Source organism: Solea solea, chromosome 12, assembly GCF_958295425.1.
Source record: "Solea solea chromosome 12, fSolSol10.1, whole genome shotgun sequence".
In the NCBI taxonomy this organism is placed as follows: Eukaryota; Metazoa; Chordata; class Actinopteri; order Pleuronectiformes; family Soleidae; genus Solea; species Solea solea.
In genome coordinates, this window is record NC_081145.1 from 26,407,974 (window position 1) to 26,435,143 (window position 27,170).

The 27,170-nt window shown below is 40.0% G+C and overlaps 1 protein-coding gene across 1 annotated transcript; it reads left to right on the plus strand.

The window, feature by feature from the left end:
* Positions 1–1,441: 1,441 nt before the first annotated feature.
* Positions 1,442–26,953, plus strand: sf3b3 (splicing factor 3b, subunit 3). The gene is made up of 27 exons (XM_058645328.1): positions 1,442–1,545; positions 3,073–3,211; positions 3,325–3,480; positions 3,678–3,848; positions 4,140–4,312; positions 4,545–4,686; positions 5,292–5,404; positions 5,556–5,693; positions 5,986–6,089; positions 6,178–6,343; positions 6,440–6,535; positions 7,468–7,540; positions 8,799–8,950; positions 9,098–9,253; positions 9,347–9,502; positions 11,624–11,767; positions 12,281–12,403; positions 12,531–12,685; positions 13,215–13,389; positions 14,259–14,464; positions 14,646–14,802; positions 17,657–17,782; positions 18,788–19,000; positions 19,632–19,730; positions 24,629–24,772; positions 25,364–25,468; positions 26,038–26,953. The coding sequence occupies exons 2-27, from the start codon at positions 3,142–3,144 to the stop codon at positions 26,176–26,178; spliced, it is 3,654 nt and encodes a 1,217-aa protein (XP_058501311.1). The 5' UTR covers positions 1,442–1,545; positions 3,073–3,141; the 3' UTR covers positions 26,179–26,953.
* Positions 26,954–27,170: the final 217 nt, after the last annotated feature.

The following is a 27,170-nucleotide window of genomic DNA, read 5'->3' on the forward strand; positions in this document are numbered from 1 at the left end:
CAAATTGTAGGTATTAAACATGTTTGATATTTACGACTGAACAGTGATTGGGGGTGTGAGCCCAACCCCAGATTAACCAATGAGAGCGAGTTGACCGGGAAACAGATGTCAAGTTGATTCTGTCTTCTCAGCCACAACTTCATCCACTATTAACTGATGACTCTGACAATACGCCTCCATGTGTGTTTATATTCTGAAGTCACATTAAATCATGCAGGTTTCTGTGAGATTCCCAAATCCCTGGAATCTCCTCCCTGAAGTGTAAATAAATAAAATTCAGCTTTGGGCCCTATAAAGGCTTGGGTCGGCCCTACACATTTATAGTAGTAAAACATCAGATTATAAAATAAGAAAAAAAAAAAAAAATGGAACACTTGTGGGTGAGGTACTAACTAAATGTAAATGTAAATAATGTGCAGTGAAAAACATTAGATATATTCAGCACAACTCTACAAATCCATTCTGGTTCAATGAATTCTAAATTTCAAACGCTTTTCCTGCAAAAACATGTAAAATCTCTGCTCTGCAAAGGGCCCATTATAAGTAATTGTGGCAGAGTTGGCTTGTAGTCAATTTGCATCTGGTAAAACAGAATACTGTACAATTTTAACAGCAACATAATGTAATAATAATAATAATAATACTAATAATAATAATAATAGGCTAATGAGAAGAAGACGAAGAAGAAGAAGGTATGCACAATGCCTATAGACCAGAAACATTTATTTTACATATCTATAATAATATATTAAATGCAATGTTGTCATTGACGTTTTAATGTGAAATCTACGGTCAGCACTTCCACTTCCGTTTTGAAGCTAGCTGCTAATTAAGAAATCATGACGTCAGTTACAAAATTAAAGTCTGCTGCCCATTCGAAAAGTACGTTTTTTTTGTTTTTGTTTTGTTTTAATAATTATTTATTCAACAACAATGGGTTAATAATAAAAAAATGCTTCAATGATTTATGATTGGTACTATAGATAAAAAATGTTTGATCATGACGTTATTTTTTTTTCTTATCTGGGGATTCCTCGGGCTCAAAGCCACTACACTTGCGTTTTAACGGTCTTTGGCGATCTCTGCTGGACTTAATTTGACACTGCGGCATATTTGATTTCTACCTTTTGTTGCATGAAGTCATGTGCAACAACATAGAAACCAGTAAAGGGATATAAGAAAGCGTATACAGACATATAACAAAAAATGAAAAAAATATTTTTAAAAAGAACAGAAATGCAGGGATTATGTTAAAATGTTAAAAAAAGAGACGATACCAACTGTCTTCAAAGCCTTTTGAAAAACAATAAATGCAGATATGCTACTGCCAGATTTGCATTTACGTGTAAAAGTATTTGTGTCAATAAAATCAACAGATGTATAATCATAACATTTCTACCAGGCACTGTGTGGGGCCGCCTCTCGTGGCGTCATCTTTGACCGACGTAGGACCCACGAACGGCGGTTCTCCGTTGGCTTTCCGGCTGTTTTGTATTAATGAAAGTTTATCAACCTGAAATCAGAATCATCTCAATTATCACGCCGGTAAATATCACATCATACGATTCTACAGGTTGTCCGTCATCAAACTAACAGCATATGTGTGTGAACGTGTTTAATCTGTGAGGTAATATAGCAAGAAAACGGGGACGATGCGCCCGGTACAAAAGTGGCGCCTCGTATGAATGGACTCCCCTTCAGCCGCTGAGTACGAGTTAGCCTACGGATCTTCCAAGCTAAACGTGTTCATAGTTGTTTTGCAACACATGAACACAACGGATGTTTCCGGTTTATGAAAACATGTGGAGAAAAGTGGACTCAAACAAGAAAAGTCACTCTAAAAGTTAATTTGCTACTTGCTACGCTAACGGTTTAGTATCATCGGCTAGCTAAGGTTAGCATTGCTAACGTGCGTAAGCATGTAAACAAACGTTTTGTGGTTCTGCATAAATTATAATACTCTGCTAACTTGTTTTGTATGGATGTATTCGGTGCTTATTAGTGTAGAAAAGCAATGTTTGCTCCTCTCTTTGGTCCATAAAATGTCAGAAAATGTTCAATGTTGATCAGTGTTTGTCAAACCTGGAAATGATGATGTCCCCAAATGTCTTGTTTTGTCCACAAACCAAAATTATTATTCAGTTTTATTGATTTCTTTGTGATATGGAGCAAAGAAACAAAAATATTCATATTAAGCTAAAACCATCAGAACTCTTGTTTTAATCATGAAAAATGTTAGCTCTAGTTGCATTCATCAACTGTTTCAGCCACTGATTAACCAGTTCTTAGCATCAGCTGAATGTGTACCTTTCTTTTGAACTCTAAAATATACTTAAATTGTGCCACTGTATCTGTAGTTTCACATAGTTTGGTCATTTGGCATGGGCAATGCATATTAATAAATACACGGAATATGTGTATTTACAAGAGTTAGGTGAAAGGCTTAATCTGGGGACACACTAAGATTTTTTTTTTTATTTAACCCCATGATTCACAGTTTGACAGCGTCTGCACCAGTCATCACTAGTTCGGTACAGTCGGCATGGCCAATAAAGATGTTCAGCGGGACAAAAATACAGAATAAGAATTTTTAATATGAGTGAGAGCGTGCAGTCAGTAGCACACATTAAGCACACCACAGTCAACATCTGCTGATTGTTTTTGAAGTAGCGGTGTTGTGAGATGAGACTGAACAGACACCATCTTGTATTATCCATGTCTTTCTATACCACTGTTTATCCCAAGTCCTCTTTCTGGGTGTCGTACAACTCTGCTGTGTTGGCAGGACAAGTTTCTGCAGAAACGAACATCGTCAATGTCAGCTTCAAGCTGTCAGAGTTCATTGCTCACTTTTAATCCATGGCGGTTGGGCAATATAGAGTAGAATTTGACGGTCTCAAATATCTGACCTTATAATAGTAGTGGACATTATTCCAGACTCACAGCGTGGTCTTCAGTTGTCAGATAAATCCTTTCTTGTCTTAATCAGGAGTATGCTTAGACTTTGCAATGTGAGTTTCTGTTGACATATTTGATTGCCAATAAGTCTGTTTTCTCCTTCTTTCATTACAGTATTAAGCCGGGCTAAGCACACCGTTTGCTGCCCTTTAAAGACATTGTAGGGAAGCCACAGAAAGAGCCATGTTTCTCTACAACATCACACTACAGCGAGCCACTGGCATCACCCATGCCATCCATGGAAACTTCTCAGGTGAGTTGGCTCTTTCCTTGTTTTTTTGTCTGTCTGTCTTTGACTATATTTATCCCTAATATCTGATACATAAAACGTCAGAATGCATAAATTAGTTGTTTCTGTTTTGATAGGAACCAAGATGCAGGAGATTGTTGTTTCCAGGGGAAAGATCTTGGAACTTCTGCGTCCAGATGCCAACACAGGAAAGGTGCACACTCTGCTCACAGTAGAAGTGTTTGGCATCGTAAGGTCTCTGATGGCGTTCAGGCTCACCGGTGGAACCAAAGGTATGTAAACAAATAATACAAAATGTTTTTTCGCTGAAATTGTTGATCTTAACAATATATGTAAGGCTAAAAACTCGATTGACTTTTATTTTTGTGAGTAACATTTTGTTCAACTGCTTAATCAAAAGGTAAAAGTATATTTTTGTTACAGATATAGTCTTTGAATGATGTGCTTATGTTCTTGTGTGTGTTTGTAGATTACATAGTTGTAGGAAGTGACAGTGGTCGCATTGTCATCCTGGAATATCATCCATCAAAGAACATGTTTGAGAAGATCCACCAGGAAACATTTGGAAAGAGCGGTTGTCGGCGCATCGTTCCCGGACAGTTCCTGGCTGTCGATCCAAAAGGCAGAGCTGTTATGATAGGTACGAATTATTATAAAAAATAAATATATATCTTAAGAGGTATTTGTATCTAACAAACAGTTTACCCCATTAGAAAACAGGTGTGGCTCAATAGAGCGGAGGATTTTGTATTGTTTGAATAACACGGTCAATGCACCTCACAGTATAATTGAGTGTTAATAGTTTAATAGTATTCTGTCGTTATTTTGTATATGCGTTTAATCCTGAAGGAAAAGTCCATGAGGTTAGAGAGGCACTGTTTTAACTGTAATATAATGAAACATGTTGGATGTGTGTTCTTGTCGTGTCTAGGAGCGATCGAGAAACAGAAGCTGGTTTACATTCTGAACAGAGACGCAGCAGCGAGACTGACCATCTCCTCCCCACTGGAGGCCCATAAAGCAAACACACTGGTTTACCACGTGGTCGGAGTCGACGTTGGCTTTGAGAATCCCATGTTCGCCTGCTTAGAAATGGACTATGAGGTGAGGTCATGAGAATTCACAGTTATGAGTTGAAGAGAACGCAGACTGCTGGAGATGTGATGAGATTGTCATGTCTCTTCTCTGACTAATTCTGGAGAAAGATTTATAACCTCTGATCTAAGCACACAGAAATTTTGAATATCACAAGTACTACATAATAATTATCTTTTAAATAATCGTCCTCCTTTTGTCAGCCTCTAATCCTTCTGACTTTTGTGTTTGCTGTTTCCAGGAAGCTGACAATGACCCAACAGGAGAAGCTGCCGCCAACACACAACAGACTCTCACCTTCTACGAGCTGGATCTTGGCCTAAATCACGTGGTCCGCAAATACAGTGAGGCTTTGGAAGAGCATGGGAATTTCCTCATCACAGGTGAGCATTTAGTCACAGGTGGTTTAAAGACATCGGTTAAATATCTGCTCTAAAATGTGGAATTTTTGAGTTCTGGATCAGTTTAGATGCGTCAAAGGGTTGATGACCAGATATGATGAGTCTCACATGTCTCTTCTCTGACCATCACTGGAGAAAGACTCAACTCTGATCTGAGCACGAGTTTAACTAAGCCTCACCTAGGGATGGCTTGATACCACATTTTTGTATCCACCATGCCAATATCACATCCTTGAATTTCTATCGACTCTGGTTTTTTTTTTGTTTTTTTTTACCGATATTGTTTGCATTTCTTATTCAGTCAGTACTGCACACACCGGTACCCTAAGTAATTCACCTGTGAAGTTTGAAGCCTGTCGGGTGAAGTGTTCATTGTGATATGTTGTCAGGTGTGTTAACATGAATATGGAGCTAAAACATCTAGTTTGGACAAAGGCAGTATGGTTTAAATTGAAATCATCAGTCTGGATGTGAGCCAGAATAGTTCAGGACAGGAAAAGCTACTCTTAGCCATAGCTTTCTTCACTCTAACAATCATTATTTCTAAAAAGTAACACACACCTCACAAAATGCTCCTCTGTGTTCAGTTCCGGGTGGCTCAGACGGGCCCAGTGGTGTCCTGATCTGCTCCGAAAACTACATCACCTACAAGAACTTTGGAGACCAGCCAGACATTCGCTGTCCCATCCCGCGACGCAGGGTGAGTCCTTGAAACAGAAGTTGTATCATTGAAAAAAACAAAAAAACACAAAAAACTTTGTACTTCCTTATAGTTCCTCCTTTATGAGATATTCCTATGAATCATAAAATGTTAATGTATGGCACTTGATTTCATTTGTCCTACCCTGCAGAATGACCTAGATGACCCGGAGCGGGGCATGATATTTGTCTGCTCAGCCACACACAAGACCAAGACCATGTTCTTTTTCCTGGCTCAGACTGAGCAGGGAGATATCTTCAAGGTTACCCTAGAAACAGATGAAGAAATGGTGAGCATACATGGAAAACTGACTCTTTTTAATGATTTGTTAATTAACTAATTGTCTATAATGCTGTATTTCCACCGGCTCTACTCGCCTCAGCCTCGTGCCTACTCAGCACGCTTTTGGAACCTCGCCGGAGCAGGTACTAAAAATAGTACCTGGTACCAGCTACTATGCCAGTGGAAACGATACTTACGTGGCAAGGCGGGGCGAGTAGAGCCGGTGGAAATGTGCCATAAATCAAAACACTTCATCACTACAGTCCAACTATAACTAAAAAGTCTCAATTGTGTCATAGGTCACAGAAATCAGGATGAAGTACTTTGACACGATCCCCGTAGCAACAGCCATGTGTGTTCTGAAGACTGGCTTCCTGTTTGTGTCTTCAGAGTTTGGAAACCAGTAAGTTTTCAGTCTGTTCCACCAGTTGCAATTGTTGGGAGGCTGTCATCTGTATGTCCTCTAAAAGAACGTGACTTCTTTCCCACAGCTACCTTTACCAGATCGCTCACCTGGGTGACGACGATGAGGAGCCTGAGTTCTCATCTGCGATGCCACTGGAGGAAGGAGACACCTTCTTCTTCCAGCCCCGCCCACTCAAAAATTTAGTGCTGGTGGATGAACAGGAGAACTTATCCCCCATCATGTCCTGTCAGGTGAGTGTGTCCGTTTTTGGTCTTTAGAACATGAAGTCGCTCTTAAACTTTCCGTTTCCAGCAGCTCCGACTCACGGCCTGTTCTGTTTTTGATAGATTGCTGATCTGGCCAACGAGGACACACCTCAGCTGTACGTGGCCTGTGGTCGAGGACCCAGGTCTACACTAAGGGTCCTTCGTCATGGACTGGAGGTAAATACACACACGCTCACATTTTTTAGCATGGATACAAGGGCAAGGACAGTCACACTCTTGTTCTCTGGCTGTGAAGTGATGAGATTTTTCATGTCTCTTCTCTGAATAAAAGCTGAAGATTCTAAAATTCTCTCTGATCCCAGCACAAACACTGTACTTTCTCATGTTTATTCAACAGTAGATTATTTTCATCATTATTTCATCATCACCATTTGATGTAGGGCTGCAACAATTGAGTTTAAATCTAGTGTTTTTTTCAATAATTAAAACAAGCATTCTGGTTTTTCAGTTTGTTAAATATGAATATTTTCTGGGTTCTTTGCTATATTTAAAATTAGCGTTTGGTTTTTAGTGGAGCTGCAACTAACGATTATTTTCATAATCTATTAATCTGTCGATTATTTTTTCGATTAATCGTTTGGTGTTCAGAATATCAGAAAACCTTAAAAAATGCTGATCGGTGTTTGTCAAACCTGGAAATGATGATGTTCTCAAATGTCTTGTTTTGTCCACAAACCAAATGATTGACTTTTAACAATTTCTTTGTTATCCAGAGCAAAGAAATGAAGAAAATATTCACATTTAAGAAGCATAAACAATCGGAAGTCTTGTTTTAATCATGAAAAAAGCTTCAAACCAATTATTCGATTATCAAAATAGTTGTCAATTAATTTAGCAATCGATTAATAATTGATTCTTCGATTAATCGTTTCAGCTCTAGTTTGTAGACAAAAGACATTTGAGAAAATCATCATTTCCAGGTTTGAGAAACACTGATCAACATTTTTTTTAAGGTTTTTTGATATTCTGAACACCAAATGGCATCTATAATCATCAGTTGTAGCCCATATACAATGATAAAATATGCAATTAATGATAAAACATTAAATCCTCTCTTCCTCTTTTCTGGCCTTCTCCTTCTCTGACAGGTTTCAGAGATGGCTGTGTCCGAGCTGCCCGGTAACCCCAACGCTGTGTGGACAGTACGCAGACACGTGGAAGGTAACAACATACTTTCCTTTATGTGAACTTATTTTTCCCCTGACTTATAATACATTTAAAATCCTGCCAGCTTGTCACCACATTTGATTTGAACAATTAGTGAATCGGCAAGTGTCCCTGCTTTTGAATTTACAAACATTCAGATAAACAACCAATTTCTAAAGGCTGTTGTTTTTTGTGTTCGTTTATCAGTCAGCGAAACAGTCTTTTCCCCTCATTCTTTGCGACGAGGTCAGTCAACTGACATCCCTTAACAAATGACAGTATTAAGGGGATTTCTGTCGGATATGTCAACTAGCTGCAGACTTAACTGCAGGTAAAGTTTCAACCCAACTAAGTTGCCACAAGTTTCAGCTCATCCCAAATCCTTAACAGGAGCTGAGCTACAGCCCCTATAAGTCAGTCTGAGAATCTCCCTGTCAATCAACACATTTTTGCCAATGAGTCGTTGCTTTTGTGAATTTCAGGATTATGGAACGTTCCTCAGGTTAGGGTTGGGCAATAATTCAGTGTCTCTACAAGTATTAGAGGAAGGGCTCCCATCACTTCTCACATGTGCTGTCTGTTTTTTGCACATTTTCGGGTAATTAAGGTAACTGATCTTCATCAATGTCACCATGTTCAAAGGGAGCTTAGCTACTGTAACTATGTTTGGCATGACACCGCTGCAGAAGACAAAGCTGTTAAATTTCCTGTCTTTGTGGTCCACTTCTCAAAACATGAGTCATCATGTCAACATGTCATGTCATCCTGTTCAGGCCTTGGGGGAAAATGTTTTTAGGTCTTAAACTCTGTGTTTTCTTTATTTCTCCCCCTCAGGAAAGGATCAAATCCACATAGTGGTTGTATTCAAGCAAGGCTGTGTGTTAACTTACAGCTCAATCATATCTAGCTTTTTCTTTTAACTGTGAAAACGTACACACCACTATAGCCTTGCTTACTTCTTTATTCTTCTGTGGTGGAAATATTCAAAGGGCAGAAATTCAGTGTGTTGGTTGAGCCATGGTGTTTTTTTGCATTTCCATTAGGAATAGTACCAGAAAAGCCAGCCCCTACTGGGTGCTAGGGAGCTAGATGTCACCCCCTTATGATCTGTGTTTCTCCCACACCCACAGTCTATTCTTGTACAAAGCGTGACATGTTGTTGAGACAAGCCAAGCAGGAAAAAGATCTGCTGGACGCAAACCTGTAACCAGTTTCTTATCATCAGTATCAATATATCCATGTGTTTGTTTTTTTCTCTTCCCTTCCTCATCAGACGAGTTTGATGCCTATATCATTGTGTCTTTCGTCAACGCCACTCTGGTCCTGTCCATCGGCGAGACTGTAGAAGAAGTGACGGATTCCGGGTTCCTGGGAACAACACCCACTCTTTCCTGCTCGTTGCTGGGGGAAGACGCCTTGGTGCAGGTGAGTGAGATATACAGTCATCATTGTGCCTGTGTGGTTACTGGAGATGCATCAGGGTGCATTTTTTAAACGCTAGGTGTGAACAGTTGTTGATCACTTTTCATATTTATTTCTCCTGTGATTTTCCTCTTCTGTTTCATTACTCAGGTTTACCCAGACGGCATCCGTCACATCCGTGCAGACAAGCGTGTTAACGAGTGGAAGACTCCGGGTAAAAAGACCATCGTCCGCTGTGCTGTGAACCAGCGGCAGGTGGTCATCGCCCTCACTGGAGGGGAGCTGGTCTACTTTGAAATGGACCCGGTAAGAAAGATGATTACAAACTGTTATTGACTTTAAATCATACAACACGTGTGTGATAGGTAAGTGCTTACTCTGTCTGCTTCCATTCTCTAGTCTGGCCAGCTGAACGAGTACACGGAACGCAAGGAGATGTCTGCAGATGTGGTTTGCATGAGCCTGGCCAACGTCCCTCCCGGCGAGCAACGCTCCCGATTCCTGGCTGTTGGACTGGTCGATAACACTGTCCGAATCATCTCCCTGGATCCATCGGTATGAGTTTGTGAATATAAGATATAATAAATATATATACACACATGCACACATATGCAAAAAGAAACACGACACATCCAAGTATACCGTCCACTCTCTTTTTTACTTAAACCAAGTGTTGAGGGGAATTGCATCTATTAACTGAAATACCATTTTAATCACTTTTTTGGTGTCAGATGTTGGACATAAATCTAATCTTTAAACTTTCATCTTTAGACTTTAAAGGTCCACTGAATAAAAAAGCCTGCAAATACGGAAATAATGTAATAAATCTCTCATCCACTCCCTCACTCTGTCTGCCAATGCCTCCTCCTTGTCTGTTGGCTTTTGTGGACGAGGCTGTTCATCTGCTGCATTGAAAGCTTTGGAAACAAATGCTCTGGCTGGTTTGTCCCTTCAGGTTACTGTAGAAACATTGTGGGTGCTGAAGATGGCTGACTGAAGCAAGGATCTTGCCTAAATTACTTAAAACGCATAGGCTACGAAAAAAACAAGCAGATTTTAATTCAAGGCACATTATACACCTGTACAAACATGTATTGGTAGTATATTCAGTTCCTCTCAAGAAATGCTCCTTGAGAGGAAACTGGACCTTGAAAACCACCTCTAGCCAAAACCACGTTTTGTAGAGACACAAGCAAAATAAGATTTGATCCCTTTTTTAGTCATTATCACAGGAATTTAATTAGACAGGACTTTGTGCTCTTTACATAATGAGTAATGTTTGTTAACGGCTTAGGCAGGACCAAAATAATAATCACCCTCGGCGGGTCTTCTGTATTTTTACCCGTCAACTATTATAAACAACCAAACCCTCATGGAAGTCCACATCCCATGCAAAAACATGTTGGAGTTCTGTCAATATGGAGAACAATTTGATTGTTAATTTAATACTGAGCTTATGAAATTGATTAAAAGTAAAGGAATCACATCCACCCTGCAGCCACTAGCCATGTATTGGGTTCCTTTCGAAATGAGTCATGAGACGGATCACAATGCTTTGATGTAAGAGACATACAGAGCTCCTCTGTGACTCGTGAGTCATTAACAGAGACGCTGAAAGCAGTTTGAAAAGCAAGATGCCTCTCGATTGTGACAGTGACGTAAATGGTGAGATATATAAGGAACAATGGCCCCAGGATTATAATCCTTCTGTTAGCAACTTCATTCTACATGTTATTGAACAATCAATCAGATTTTTTCTGGGCTTTGCTAGGTAATCACCCAAACATATTCTCATTAGACTTTGGTAAAGAATCTAACAACATGTTACATCACAAATTAACACATTTTCAAGAAATCTGTATTTTTTATAATGGGCGAAATTGTAAAAAAGTAATCTCATGAAAAGTCATTGGATTTGAATGAAATTTGTTATGTGTATGCAGGATCAGACTAAGATTCAGATCCAGATTACAGATTAGGCTGCTATTTGTTAGTCTGAATTTTGTCATGTTTATGCAAGATGGTAAAAGCTATAAGCAGGTGAAGTTCTAAACAGATGTAGAAAGTCTTCTGGATTCTTTGAGTGCCCTTGTTTTGAAAACATGACTTTGATTATTTAAGATTTTACTTTTTGAGGTTAAGCTTGGAAGTGATTCTTTCCTGTCCCCACTACACAAGCACTAGTGGGGAATCGATTTATTGACTGAAGTGCGTCGTCCTCTTGTACACTAGGTGGCAGTAATCCCCCTTTCAGCTCTTGGTTTAGCTAGTTGCCAGTTGTCTTGAATCTTGTTACCAGTCATGATATTTAAATATTTAAGATAGTAAAGCATGCAGTCTATCAAATTTACTAGCCTGGATTTTGCCATGTTTTTGTTGTGGTTGTCTTATGTTTTGTGTATGACGGCGTCCACTGCTATTTCAGGCTTTAAGTTTGAGGGCGGGAGCTGTGGTGCATGTGCAGACCAGCTCAGGTCAGCCCGAGTTCAACTCTGGTGCGACCTAATGTATACATGCAGTAGTCATTTTGAGTCCCATTATCTGTGTGTTAGACTGACTTTGACAAATTCAGTTTATTAATGTGTGTCATTTTCTGTTTAAAAGGAATATAACATGTTCATTTTTCTGCATGTTCTGTAGGATTAAACTGGCGAATGTTTTTATTTTAATTCTCAGGACTGCCTGCAGCCCCTGAGTATGCAGGCTCTACCAGCCCAACCAGAGAGTTTGTGTATCGTAGAGATGGGAGGGGTCGAGAAGCAAGACGAACTCGGAGAAAAGGGAACCATCGGTTTCCTCTACCTCAACATCGGGCTTCAGGTATTCCTCTCTCGTTCAGTCATGTCTGCAGTACATGTGTAAATGTAAAAGCCATACTTGACATGTTAGTGTGTAGTAGCAGCACATCTGTTAACCAGGATGTTTCACAGGAAAATGAAGAGTGAAAATAATCTTTCAACATCTGTACCCATTTCAAAGTAAAAGCACTATAGCATTTGACCTTTCTGAATCATTCTCTCTTTTTAAATCAAATGTTGATAGTGAAATGTTTGCAAGATGCATTTAGTTAAGTAGATATGAGAATTCAGATTGTATGAAAGTTAATTTTATGGTAATTTTCAAAGGTAAACCCTATGTAAAACATAATGACAGCTGCACAGCAGAAGTGTTAAACACTACGTATTCTGGCCCCAGCCTAAGAATATCAGCAAAACCCTTATGATGCCCCACCATTTCAACCGAACAATTACCCATAATCCAGTGTATGTTTCTTGTAATATAACAATTTGATCATGACATGGAAGGATGTGTGTGTGTGTGTGTGTGTCTCAGAACGGTGTGCTGTTGAGGACCGTTTTGGACCCAGTAACCGGCGACCTGTCGGATACAAGAACACGTTACCTCGGATCACGGCCTGTCAAACTCTTCAGAGTCAGGATGCAGGGCCAAGAAGCAGTATGTGACTCAATGTTTGATTTGTTTTTTGTGGCATTTTAACGTAAAACATTAGATTTTTTGTTGTTTGACGGACGAAATCACCACGTGATACAGCAAAATTGTAAAATATTCCCTCTTTCCTCAGGTTCTGGCGATGTCCAGTCGCTCTTGGTTGAGCTACTCGTATCAGTCTCGCTTCCACCTGACTCCTCTATCATATGAGACTCTGGAATATGCTTCTGGCTTTGCCTCTGAGCAGTGCCCAGAGGGTATAGTAGCCATTTCCACCAACACACTGAGGTATGGACACACTCTTTCAACACAGTAGATTTGTCTTGATAATTTAAACACTGTAGTTGTCAGTGGTGGGACAGAGAGAGAAATGCTCAGTAGAGAAAACATAAAGCTTCAGTGCAGAACCTCTATTTTGGATTTCTAAGTAATTACCCAAACAGTCTGCGGTCCCTACGGCCCCACATTGTATGGCCTAGGTTTGTCTCCCCTGTCCTTACTCTCCCTCTCTCTCACACACATGCAGAGTGAGAGGGAAGATAAAAAAAATAAGCTGCACCCAGGAATTGTAATTGAAGCTACATTATGAAGGGAACAGCAGCAGCTGCTATATGAAGCTGTCAGGCTTCCCTTGTGCTTGTTTAACTGTTAAAATTAGGCAATTTGCATGTTGCCACAGACACAAACAAGTAATGTGAATTCATTTAGCAGTGCTTTTGAATGTAGATTTTTGTGTCTCATTTACTCAGATGATTTGTGACCATCTCAACCTTCCTTGCCTCCTCTTCATTTTTCCTACCCTTTTTTCGTCTTGCAGAATCTTGGCTTTGGAGAAGTTGGGCGCCGTCTTCAACCAGGTGGCCTTTCCCCTGCAGTGCACTCCCAGGAAATTTGTAATTCACCCCGAGACCAATAACCTAATTTTGATCGAGACAGACCACAATGCTTACACGGAGGCGACGAAAGCTCAGCGAAAGCAACAGATGGCTGAGGTATGGAGTGCAGCGTCATGATGGTCAGAGCAGTGCTCAGCAGTTTGGTTTTGGCCAAGGGCCAGTTTACGGACCAGCACTTGAACAACTTCACAGCCAGCCGTGAAGATGTGAAGTGTTTTTTTGATTTATTTTGAGTGTTTTGGGATATTTCAGTGACATTTTTAAGTTGTGTCATTGTTGAAATGTACGATTGTGCAAGACAAAGCAATGAGGAGTAAGGAGAGAGGAATGTCAACTTGACAGTTCTTTAGTCACAGAACGAACAAAGGTTCACAGGTTAAATGTTTGGAGAAGAAAAATTGAAATAACACAAGTGGTTTGTTTTTAAAAAGTTTGCTTTTTTTCTCTCCTTTTACACTTGTAGTGTTCGATCCAGTCATTCAGTTCACACTCCTTTCAGTTCAAATAAACAAGTGCATCGGTTGCATATGCAAAGTCCATATGCAATGTTGTTTTTAGTCTACTGCATCAAGGTCAAGTGTCAAGGGTAATTCGTTTGTGGTAATTGTTTTTAAAATAGGGCTCAGCACCTAAAAGCTGAAGACTAGTGTGATAGTTTGAGAACCTTATGTCAGTGGGATTAAAGCTGCAAAATTGTATTCTTGAAATGTACATCACAGAGCAATGTATGGCTGACTGTAAACTTAACCAAGTCATTGACTAAATAAGTCAAGAGCTTGATCAAAAATACAAATAATACATTTTGTAATTGGTAGATTAAGCTAAACTGAAGATTTGGCATCAATAATTTAGTGTAGAAACCCAACAGGAAATTTTGTAAAGTAACTCCGGTTTCAACCTCTAATCAAGTTTACTGATAATTAGTTATGAAAAAAAAAATGTCTGTGTTGCTCTTGGCTCCGCAGGAGATGGTGGAGGCTGCCGGTGAGGATGAAAGAGAACTGGCTGCTGAAATGGCCGCCGCCTTCCTCAACGAGAATCTCCCAGAAGCCATCTTTGGCTCCCCAAAAGCTGGAGCCGGACAGTGGGCCTCAATCGTGCGACTGGTCAACCCCATTCAGGGTTCAACTCTGGACCAGGTGCAGCTGGAGCAGAATGAAGCTGCGTTCAGGTGAGCAGGAAAGAGGGCATTTTCTTTCATTAGAGGAGAAAAGGGGGTCAAAACTGCAAAGGAAAAGAGTGTTTAAGTGTAAAGAAATCAGGTTATTTTTCATATTTTTTCTTTTATTTCTTTGCCAAAAAATTCACGAGAGCCCATTTCTAACCATTTCCGTGTGCTTTATATTTTCCAGTGTTGCCGTGTGTCGATTTCCAAACACAGGAGATGATTGGTATGTTCTGGTCGGCGTTGCCAGAGACATGATTCTCAACCCCAGATCAGTTTCCGGTGGCTTTATCTACACCTACAGGCTCACCAGTGGTGGAGAGAAGCTGGAGTTTGTGCACAAGGTAGATTTGACTGGCGCTCATCCATCATATCTTCCTTCCTGTCTTCCCTGTCCTCCTTTCCTTATTTATTGTGCAGGTATAAACACGGCTGCTGATCTTTTTGTCTTGGCCTGTACATCCAGAGTCCATAGTAGTGGTTTTGGTTGAGGCTGGAATAATTTACATTTGCCTGATTATAACCTCATTAAAGACATTACTGCCCTGATGTCAGCCACCTGCAAATACTTACCAGTCAATTTATACTTAGTCACCGATTATTTTGCGATTAGTCGACTAATCGGATAAACGTAAATTGCAGCTTATCGCACCAGCATGCAGCTGTACTTATATAACCATCATTAGCTTCCAGCTTGAAGTGTTTAAGGTATGTGCTAACTAAAAATAAAGACAATTAAGATGATAGTTCACTCAACTTTTTCGTCTCCGACGAATTTGATAGTCGGCGTTATCGTGACTAGTCGACTAATCTTGGCAGCCCTAGTTACCATTGGATATGGGTGCTAAGATACGGATTTGACTTGGTGGCTTGATAGTTTACATTAGAGTGCGTTAGAGTGCCCAAGCTGAACTTGACAGGCGCCCTGTATTTTTTGCCGGCGCCACAGTTTGAGTAAGATGACGTGTACATGGAGCGCGTTGCAGGTGGTTGTTACCATTAGTTATGGCTACAGCATACAACGGAAGTTATTGTTACATCCAGGAGGAAGCAACCAGTATAATAAACACACTTATTAACAACAAGCACTTCTTGTTCAACTGTAATCGCTGATAACTACTTGCATAATCCAACCATTGTGGTTTATTTTGAGTTGTGGAGGAAAGGATAACATCCACTGTGGATGCTTTCACTATCTTGTGCCGTCGTAAATTGTAAACCGGCTCTACTCTGAAACACCAGGTCTTATAATTTATGAGTTTCTATTCATTAAATGTTTACACAGTATTTTAGTAAAGCTGTTTTTAAAAACCCTTTTGATTTCACCCTATTTTACTCACTATGCTTAACTTGAAACTGCCCAAGTTGATTGACCCCAACAATCATTTGTGGCTCCACCCATCAGGTCTGGGATGGGCTCAGGTTGTGGTATCCATGCTCTAGTTTCAATAGAGGAGGCAAAGTTTAAATCACGCCAGACACAGATAATTTTGGCCCCTAAGGCCAAGCCCTTAAAGGCATTCCCCCAGACACTCGACCAGGGCGGAGGTCATCAGGGTGACTCAGCCCACATGCACACATTACCTGATGTGGATTAAGAGGGGGGAAGTGAGTCATGAGTGTCAGGACTGCATTCTGGTGTCGGGCCACCTATTTTCACATTAGAGGAATTTCCCAACCACTTAACCAGATCTGATGTTTTGGATGAGTCTGTTTTACTTGCACATTCTTTCCAGTGTCTGGTATGAACCAGGCCTCATGTGTTATTAGAAGGGAGTGGTACTGTATGTATATGTTGCTGTCAGAATTATAGGTAGACCAATTCAACTGTTGTGTCGATATGTGCCACTTTTGTTCTCAGGAACTTGATAAATGTTGCCAAGCCACTAAAACGTTATTTTTAATTTTTGTCAGCCATCAGCTGCTCTGATTTCTAAAAAAATCGACATCATCATTGGCCATAGAAAACCCATATTGGTCGACTTATTGTCAAAATGGTGAGGAAAAGAACAGTAGAAAAAGACAAGTTGGTCACAGAGCACAAAACATGATCGACATACTTGTTTGAGGTGAAAGTAAAACCTTAATATTCAGAATCACAGTAAACTCTGTGACCAATTTTCTCTCCATGACAGTGTCTCTGGTTTGTGGGTGTGGTGTGTGTCGATTTGCCCTGGGCAGAGGGCAAATGGGGTTTCATGTTAAAAAATATCAAATAGAGGGAATTAGAACTAAATGTCTTCGCAATAAGTGGTAGTCCTTTGAAGTTTGAAGACATACGGTAATAAATAAGGAATGGACTTCAATTTGCCTGTTTTTGTTACAGCCCATGAATATGGACTGTGATTATATTACTACTATTACTATATTACTGTGTTTGGTAAAAATAGTTGGAAGTAATCTCTCGTGTTTAGGCCTCTAATTCCTTGGCATTACCACAGCTGTCTCAGCCCCCGGAGCTTTTCAAATATTGACTCTGTAGACTAGCGGAGTGAGCGGAGAGCCCGGGACTCACAGTAGCAACTCTACTCCACTTAGTGATGTGGACTGGGCCTCCAAAGTGGTTTTGCAAATAGCCATAAAGGCCAATTCATGCCTTGTGTTTGGCCTGTGCGACGTGTAAATCTAGTGGTTAATTTATCCCCGTTTATTAGACTTATTTAATGACAATTTATTAATTTGTCTAATTTCTTGATAAGCAATGCTTTCAGCAGACACCAGTGGCTCTGTTGATAAATGAATATTATGTTAATTTGGAATTAACTTGCTGATACAATAGAAACTTGACATTCGCCAAAGTGGAATAATGTTTCCAGCTCAACAGTAGATGGGCCAACGATCACGAAAAACAGGCAACAATTTAAAGTGTAATTGTTGATTCAGCTGGTTCACAGTCAATCAAACTGGTTTACGGTGGTGGAAATTGACCCTTAAATTGCAGATAGATCCCAACAGACCATGTAGATATGGGACCACATGTTAGCACTGCTGCATAGAAAGATTTATGGACTCACATGTTGGCCAGTATGTAAAATAATGCCACAAAGGTCTTAGGCCATGTTTTTCTGGACCCCTTTTTTTTTTTTTATAAAGGAGCCTTTCTCCAAAGCTGTGCATTAGTCTAAAATCTGCTTTTAACCTGTCTGACACTAACCTGATTAGCTGTGGATATTGACTGTCTTTTGTTTTGTCTGGCAGACCCCAGTGGAAGACGTGCCTCTGGCCATTGCTCCATTTCAGGGACGAGTCCTGGTGGGAATTGGAAAACTACTGAGAATCTACGACATGGGAAAAAAGAAGCTGCTCCGCAAGTGCGAAAACAAGGTAAGGCGCGGCCGAGCTGCTGAGAATAATGTGTTTATGCCTTTAGGTTGACACTGAAAATACAATTATAACATGTAAAAAAAGTAAGTTCTGGCCTAAACACAACATATTTTGCCTCTTGTTCTGAACTGTTTATGTAGCTTTAGTGTAACAGGGCCACACAAGAAAAGTGTCCATGTGTACCTTAAATGAAAACAATAGCTAAAATCATATTTCATTTTGTTGCATAAAAAAATTGTAGCTTTTATGTTGTTGCACGAACAGTGCATTTTTATTTTGAAATAATCCTGGTTTTGTCTTTGTACACTCCTAACGCTACTGAACACCATCAACGTTTTTTAGTTTTAAAATTGCACGAGCGAGGCTTTTTGTGGAGTTGGCTTCAAATAAGTCGCTTACATAGGAAGAGAGAATCTTGCCACATCCGCAGTCACTCAAGTCCCATCCTCCATTTTACACTGTCACAGCTGAATTAAAGATATAAATGTTTGCATTGTCAGGGCAGATGTTGATTTGTCAGTGATGAGACACACACATGAACTTGAACTTGACATATTACCAATATGCTCACTCTGCCTTGTAAATTTTCAATGTTTGTCCATATTTAAAAGAAGCCATGCAAGGGAAAATCAAGACTAGATTGTTCACTGTAGAAATAGGAAAATGACGTCTACACAGCGTCCAAACAATAACATTACACGGCCTTTACCTCCATCCATTCATAACCTTCTTGCCAGAGCGATGCTTTTGCTGCTGTTCACTGTTCTGTAAGCAAAAGACTCAATGGACCAGTGTGTAAAATGATTTCACTATTGATGAACTTAAAGGGAAAAAAATGATTATTTTACAATAGCCCACAAGGGACAAACTAAATATCTTTTTGAATTTGAAATAATGAAACCATGAACAATGAAGTTGGTGAAATTATCTCAGTGCAGAAAACAATTTATTGGCTGATATCAGATACAGGTGTATTCTAATCCCATCTTTCTTCTCCTACCATAGCACGTGCCCACCCTGGTCACTGGCATCCACACCATAGGCCAGCGCGTCATCGTGACCGACGTCCAGGAGAGTCTGTTCTGGATCCGTTACCGGCGCAACGAGAACCAGCTCATCATCTTTGCGGATGACACGTATCCTCGCTGGGTGACGACCGCCTGCCTCCTCGACTACGACACCATGGCGTCTGCTGACAAGTTTGGCAACATTAGCATTGTGAGTACACAGAAGAGTCATTGAATCCTTGAAATCCTCAAGTTTTAGAGTTTGAGAATAGATAAAAACATCTTTTCCCAACAGTTTTGTAAATTATCATGAATAAATAAGCTTCATCCGACAGTTTCTAAATATGTCAATAATATAATATTTTCTATAGATGTTTTGAAAGACCAAAGTCTGACATCACTGCACTACAGCACAATTAAAGTGTTGACTTATTAATGCCTTTATCTCTCTTATTGTCTGGTAACATGTTAAAAGCCTGTTGTTGCTGATTATAAGTGTACTGAATGTGGCAACAGCATTTAATCTTGATCTGTGGCTCAAACTGAAGTCTGAAAGGCTGTGTTAATCTGCATGTTATTTTCATGATTAATCTGTTGGTCCACAAAATGTCAGAAATGTTAAAAATGGTTGCTCGTTGTTTCCCAAAAAGAATTCACATTTAGGAAAGTGAAACGTCAGATGTTGGGAGACTCACTCAACTGCAAAGCATATTGAAAACATTAAAGCATAAAGCTGTTTCCTTGCACAACTTTCTCACACAATTAAACTTCCAATCCTATGGGACGAACGAGAGAAGAGGAAATGCATCACCTCATTTTTTTTTTTATTTGATCTTTCACAGGTGCGTCTTCCCCCCAACACCAGCGATGATGTGGATGAAGATCCCACCGGCAACAAAGCTTTATGGGACAGAGGCCTCCTGAATGGAGCATCACAGAAGGTTAACACAGTTTACTTTTTATTTCTCACTCTTTTTTTTTTTTTTTTTTTTTTTGCTCCAAGTCTATTAGACCTGATTGAATGAATGAATTAAAGTGTTTATTTTTCTATTTCAATGGTCATGGCAGCAGGTAGAGTTGTGGTATATGAAAGTATGAACGACTTTTCAGTTGTCCCAGAAATATTTATAGCTACAGCAGTATACAACAGTATTATTGAACAATTGGTCCAACAGTCAGAATATTTTTTGTTTTTTTGTTATCGGGATCCATGAAACTGTCAAAGAAAATATTCACATCTAAGGAGCCGAAAGATCAGAATCAAAATAGTTGCAGATTATTGTACTGGATTAATAAGTGATTATTTGTTGCAGCTCTAGAAAAGTTCACTGCAATAGCGTCACATTGTCCCCTCTTTGCCAGTGGGATGTGTCGTCTTCTGCCACTTCTTCAAAAGTCAAAATCTCTCTTATTAATTATAATATTTAGCTTGTTAATATAGTGGTTTGTGGAAGCCTGTTTGGCAGCAGGTGTTGGGTAAGTCCCTACAAGGATTTCTGTCAGTTCAGACCAGTCCCCACTGAGAAAGCCCATCATGATGCTGATGTCACACCCATATGGTGTCGGTCAGATGTTAATTTGTGCCTAGGCTTCTGCTCTCTGAAGGATGCGTATGTTTTTAATGTGCTTTTAACTCAAAGTTGTTTTCTCTGAAGCAACTGCTGCTGAGAAGAGCTCGGAGCTGTAGTTTGAAAGGTGTAAAGTGATTGTGTCGGACTTAGGGCTGCAGCTCATGATTACTTTCATAGTTGATTAATCTCTCGATTGTTTTCGTTTGGTCCATAAAATGTTGAAAAACGTTGTGAAAATGTTTGACCGGTGTCTCTCACACATGATGGCGTTGTCAAATGTCTCATTTTTGTCCACAAAACGAAAATATTCAGTTTTAACGATTATTTGTTATATGGATCAAAGAAACCAGAAAATATTCCCATTTAAGAAGATGAAAAATCAGAAAAATGTAATTACTTCAGCCCTACTCGGACTGATACTTGAGGATGTGGTCCCTGACATCATTTTCTTTGGGGTTAAATGAAATCTTACCGCCTTGTCCAATCATCCTCAGAAAATGGGATTTGCACGTCTGCTGCTTCCTTTTTTCTGAAATTTGACCTCCTTCATTTCCTCTTATCGAGGAGTAAATTGATCCCAGTTACACAAATTAAAGCTAACCCACTACAAACATACAAATTGACCCATCTCAAACCCTAGTTGACATTAAAGGTCGTTTGTGAAAACCTTTCCAGATTGTCATCACAGCTTTGGGCACTGATTGGAATTTTGCCTCTAGAAGTTAGATCTATAATAGAATGTGCAAAAATTGAGGGGCTCTGAATTAGTGAGTTCAAGTGATTATCAAAGCAGCCTCAGGCTTTGAGGTTTGTGTGTTTCGACACCGCTGAGCTCAGGTCACACAGTTTAAAGCAATGTCAGTGACAGACTTCTGATAGAGTAGCCTTTTCCACTGCTCGGACCTCGAACCGCAGACACAACACACATGCACTCGCACAAACTGCACAACACCAGCGTCGACCACAGGTTGAACCTCCTCACAAATGCAACTCGCACACAGCATCACTTCTCCCACGTTTGAAGCCTGGTCAGAAACTGTTTAGGTAGCAGATTGAGTGGGAAAGTCCCCATAATTTAGTTGACTTTATGACAATGTGTTTGTCCAGGATTTCTGCCTTAACACACACTGATGTGTCTGTTTTTAGATGTGGGTGTGGACGCCTGGATTTGTCCCCATCCAAGCATGTGTCTCTTCATGGTGCAGATGACAGATTTTAGGCTAAAAAAACATTATTGTGAGGACATTTTGACACCTTCAGGGTCCTTTTAAGGTTAAGACCTGGTTTTAGTGGCAGGATTATAGTTATTATCGAGTTGGATTGGGGTTAAAGAGGATTATGCCTCTGGGTTTCTCAGAATTGGAGAAAGACATGTATGTATGTGCATTCACATCCGGCTATTTGAAGTCAATAACTCATTATTGGCTCGGCTGAAGGGCGTCCTACATTAAATTAGATGCATTCCACATTTATTTGATTAATGTATTTGATAAGACCATGAATGCCCATCAGTCTGTCTCAGAGAGCTGGTAGACAGACTGTCCCCGTGTCCCCAACTGATGCGCCATGTGTTCCGTGGAAGAAGTCAAAATGAATACAATTTAGCAAAAGAGTAATTAAGGTCAAACATTTACGTAAATCCACACGAGGAGAAATGTACCTAGCAGGCAGCGCTTGGATTTAAACTATATTTTCTTTCCAAATTCACCAATTAATCCTGTTGCCTCATACACATTTACACATACATCATTTTTGGTGGGATCTGTCCAAGTAGAATCTAGATTTGCAACTAAAATGTCCCTCACTGACTTATAATATAATATAATATATATTAAATAGTATCAAGACCTTTTATGGCTGAAATCCGGATCTCACTGGTGATACCAGCTCTATTTAACATTGTTAAAGCCTTTTTGTCTTTATAATTAGCTGGCTTACACTCTGTAATTGACAGCTTTCCTCCAGGACAAAGGTGTAATTACTACTGTTGTGTTGGACAGCACATAAGATTTTAAAGAGGAACTAAACACTTGTTCTGAAGCTGACTGGGCAGGGATTTATCGGTGAGTGAGCGAAATCCGCCAGAAATACGAGGGCTGCGTATCCACTCCGAGTGGGGTTTAGTTACTTTTTAAGTGTTGGATTTCCTCCTCCCCTTCTTCATCCCTGCAGACATAACCTTTAATTGCTGTGGCCAAAATAACTATTTAGTTTCTCTGTGGTCACACTCCTTCCAGGCGTAAGTGTTTGACACCGGGGGAGTCCTTCCCTTCCCCGATGCAACATTAATCAAGACAGAATAAGCCTCAATTTTCTCAGCGGGATCAGAAGTAGCTGCAAATGTGTGACCAGATGAGATTAAAAAAAAAAATCCTCTCCAAAAGAGGAAAATCAAACAAGATAAAAGACAATAAAATCGCCTGGAGTACACAGCTTTTCATCCACACGGAACCACCGTTTTTGGAGCATTGACCAGTTATGGCCGAGGTTCGGATGGTGCTGTTGTGGGGACCTAAACATGTTTACACAGTCACATTATAGGGACAAAAAGCAGGTCCACATAACGTTAATAACTACATTTTAAGGTGAAGATATATTTCAAGATTGAGGTTAGGGTCAGGGTTAGGATTAGGCCAGTAGTAATTGTGGTTAAGTTTAGAGTAAGTCTCCAGGAAATGAATGTAACTCAATGCAATGTCCCCTCAAGTCATGAATGTCAAACGTGTGTGTGCGTGCGACGATTCAAGATGTTCGCTATTTGTGCATGAACCGACCGTCCAGGAACAGTGGAATTCTTGTGCAAACCCTCCCCAGTCAGTAATTTGAAAGACGGAGAAAACTAGAACAAGACACAGAGAGAGATACAAAAATAAACATGCTAAAATAGGCGAGGCAACAGTGGAGATTCAACTCTATAAAAACTACAAAGTACAAACAAGATGTATATCCAAACCTTCTACCTTTAAATATAGCCAAAGGAATATTGCACTGTTTTCAGGATCAAGTATCGAGAGAAACACACAGTTATTGGCAGAGAGGTCATAAAAGGGGAAAAGGCCAAACCAATGACTTTGTCTCATGTGAATGTTCGGGTCTTCATTTTATGTCTTTATGACCATTCTTTTTTTAGCCCATGTATGAGAGGACACTTTGTTCCGAGTGCACAGGAGTCACTTATATGTGGGACACGGACCTAATTTGGTCTCATGGGTTTGTCCTATATACAGTTTACTGAGACCGAGGGTTAAATGCTACCCAACGCTGCCTTTTTTTCCTGTTTTTATTTGATGGTTATTGGATTAGATGTGGCCATGTGGACCAATTTCCTCTAAGCTGTGTCTTGACCCGAGTATACTGCTCTCTCGTCTTGAACGGGTCTAGTACCATTTTTCATTCAAATGACTGGAATCTGAATTAGTAGCTGTAGAGCTGCAGCATTGAATTGATTATTAATTAAATACATATTTTGGAGTAAGAGTGAATAATGGGTTGGACCAATATTTGCTAATTTCTTATAATTGGCATTAGTCTGTTATCTATTAACAAATAACCCAACTTTTGTGATGCTGTCTCTAAAATCGTAATTTTTTCAATAATTTAATGACCCGTTTCCTGTATTTAATATGTATTTTATACATTATTTTTTATATATATACTGTGTAGACATAAGTGGAAATTGAAGAGACAATTGCTACAATGTTTTAAGTTTTTGCAGCTTCTCATATGTGAAAATGTTCTGGTTTCTTTGAGTTTTTTCCGTTTGAAAATTTGAGATCATCGTTTTGAGGTTTTGGGAAACACGGATCAACATTTTTCAACAGTTTCGGATGAATTACTTATTAATCGACAAATGCAAAACAAACAAATGTTGCCAATTTATTCTAAAGGGAAAACTGAAATTGACACGAGCACGGTCATAATATACACTCCGAATGTTGCACACCTGGTTTGTTGTCTCTGTTGTTCCGAGACTATAACTCCGCTAATCAGAACCATAAATCCCAGGTCAGTGGACCTGTGCCACACAGAGTCCACCCTGTGGCACATCCATCTACGCTTTTATTATACTCTCAGAAATAACTTGAGGCAATCATGAAAAACAAGAAGCAGTGATTTCCAGTTTCTCATTAACTAGATAATAACTATGTGGGTATTTTTGACCCTTCTTTTTTTTTTTTTTTTTTAAAGTTGAAATATTTATGATTGTAAACATTCTTGTCAAACTCATGACTCACTCTCTCCCCCTCTCTCTGTCCCTACCTCCCCAGGCTGAGGTGATAGTGAACTATCACGTTGGTGAGACGGTGCTGTCTCTCCAGAAAACCACTCTGATTCCCGGAGGCTCAGAGTCCCTGGTCTACACCACACTGTCTGGAGGCATTGGCATTTTAGTTCCATTCACATCACACGAGGTAAGACACGTGTGTGTGTAGACGACCGATAAGTTGTGAAAGGAGAAATGAATAGTGCGATATATAACCACAATCTATTTTAGACTTCAGTTTAGTCTATGATCTTTGGTTTTATGTCATGATAACTCAGTTGGTAACTTAAGTGTAAAAAGAAGAGAAGTCATGAGAGTCATGTGTTGCTCTGAAGGTCCAGCAATCTGTTGTGAAGGTCACTAAATCTGCACTGACCTCCGATAACAGTATCATGCATGGAAGGCCCCTTCACAGACACATAATGCAGTCCCCACACCAGACTCAAAATTTCACTGTTGTCACTACTAAATGACTCACCCCTACTTTTAACCTTTACCCTAACGCTAAAACTGAGGCTTAACCTGGACTTCAAAAGACAGTGTTAACCTGTGAAAAGCCTCATGAGAACAAAATGTGTTAAATTAAATTAAATTAAATTAAATTAAATTAAATTAAATTAAATTAAATTAAATTAAATTAAATGCCGCTTCATTAACCCCCCCAAAAAAAATCTGGTGATTGTTTTTCCCCCCCGTCATTTTCTCATTTTATATATATATTCGTCTTCTTTCTCTCCAGGATCACGACTTTTTCCAGCATTTAGAGATGCACATGCGCTCGGAGTTCCCTCCACTGTGTGGCAGAGACCACCTCAGCTTCAGATCCTATTACTTCCCAGTCAAGGTTGGTATTTGTTGGTCTGCTCTCGTGTGTGTGTGTTTACTTAAAGATGTGATGGGGGTTCATACGGAAATTTAAAAAGATGCCTACATTATTAGATGAAATGGTTGTTACCTACTGGTAACAACCATTGAACCATGAACCACCTACTGGTTCATGCCCAGCATTGCTTGATGTACGTAGACTAGACCTACACAGAGTCATAATTACTAGTGGTGTTGTCGACAGTGTCCACTGTCTGTCTCCACCGCTGACGTGAGATTCCGTGCACAACGATGAGCAAGAGAGCGCAAATTACGTGATGCCTGGGAAATGAAAATTCCAAGGTCTCTGTCTCACCAAAGACGATTACAAAGACTGACTTTGAACCACGATATCAAGGACACTCAGAGTGTGCTGCAAATCAATGAAAGTGGACACTCTTACAAGTTACCCTGTCAGCACTTTCAGTCCTTGAATTTGATGTTAACCCTGATGTAAACAAAGTCCATTCTTTCCATTCCTATCTACACTGATCCTCTTGAGTCTTTCATCACCTCATTTTCATGCTCTGGTCTCTCTCTCTCTCTCAGAATGTGATAGATGGAGATCTGTGCGAGCAGTTCAACAGCATGGACCCTCACAAGCAGAAGAGCTTGGCAGAAGAGCTGGACAGGACGCCACCCGAGGTCTCCAAGAAGCTAGAGGACATTCGCACTCGCTACGCCTTCTAAATGTGGCCTCAGGCCGAAGGCACAGACAAACTCTCCCCCCTTCCTTTAAAAAAATAAAATTACTTAATTACTGTGTTTTTTACACCTCCATGCGGCCGCTGTCAACAGCAGCAGCTCAGAGAAGATCTTTTTTTAACAATTCGTTAAGATTTCGTCACAGCTGTGCTAACAGACGTGCGACACAGCTGTGGACGGCACACGCGGCTGTGCCCACAGAACTCGCACACTTGAATAATCCATCTGCCATCACCTCACCTGCAAGCAAGTGCATTTTATTTAAAGGTAAAAGTGTGATTGCATAATCTTTGATTTCATCAAAAATGTGTTTTTTGTATGTTGTGATATTTTTTTTTTTTTAAAGTGTATTGATTAGAATGAGTTGTCGTGATGTCATGACCACAGTCACAAGAGGGTATAGCAAGTCTCATTTTTTTATTTTACTGTTCCTCGGCTTGTGTCGAGGAACAGTAAAAAGCTTGTTGGGCACACGGGGGAACCGTAAAGGCGGCCGACCTCTGAGTGAGTCCAGTCCTCGGGGCCACAGATGCAGTGTCGCTGCACTGTGGCATTAAGACGACTGCTGAACTCAGACTAAAATAAGTGGGTGGAAGAAGACTAAAGCGTTGAACTGGGTGTTGTTCCTCAGTCCTGAAAATTCCCAACCTCAGCCACAGACATAGCATTCCTCAGTAGTCACTGGATGGTAGGAGTTTGTGGGGCCGGGGCAGTGGTCTGTTTTGTAAATAAAGATGTTTTTTTTTTTTGTACTTTACAATGCCATGTGTATTTTGTATCATTTTGTGTGTTTGTGTGTGTGTGTGTGTGTGTGTGTGTGTGTGTGTGTGTCAATCACTGCAGTGCATTTGTCTTTGTCACTTGGTCTCATGGGTCACACCGGACGTCCAATATCAAGTTGAACTGCTGTTTTCACACGTGTTTCTGCTTGTTATGAACTAAACGGTCGAGTTTTAAAAGTTAATTTCTGCTCGGTG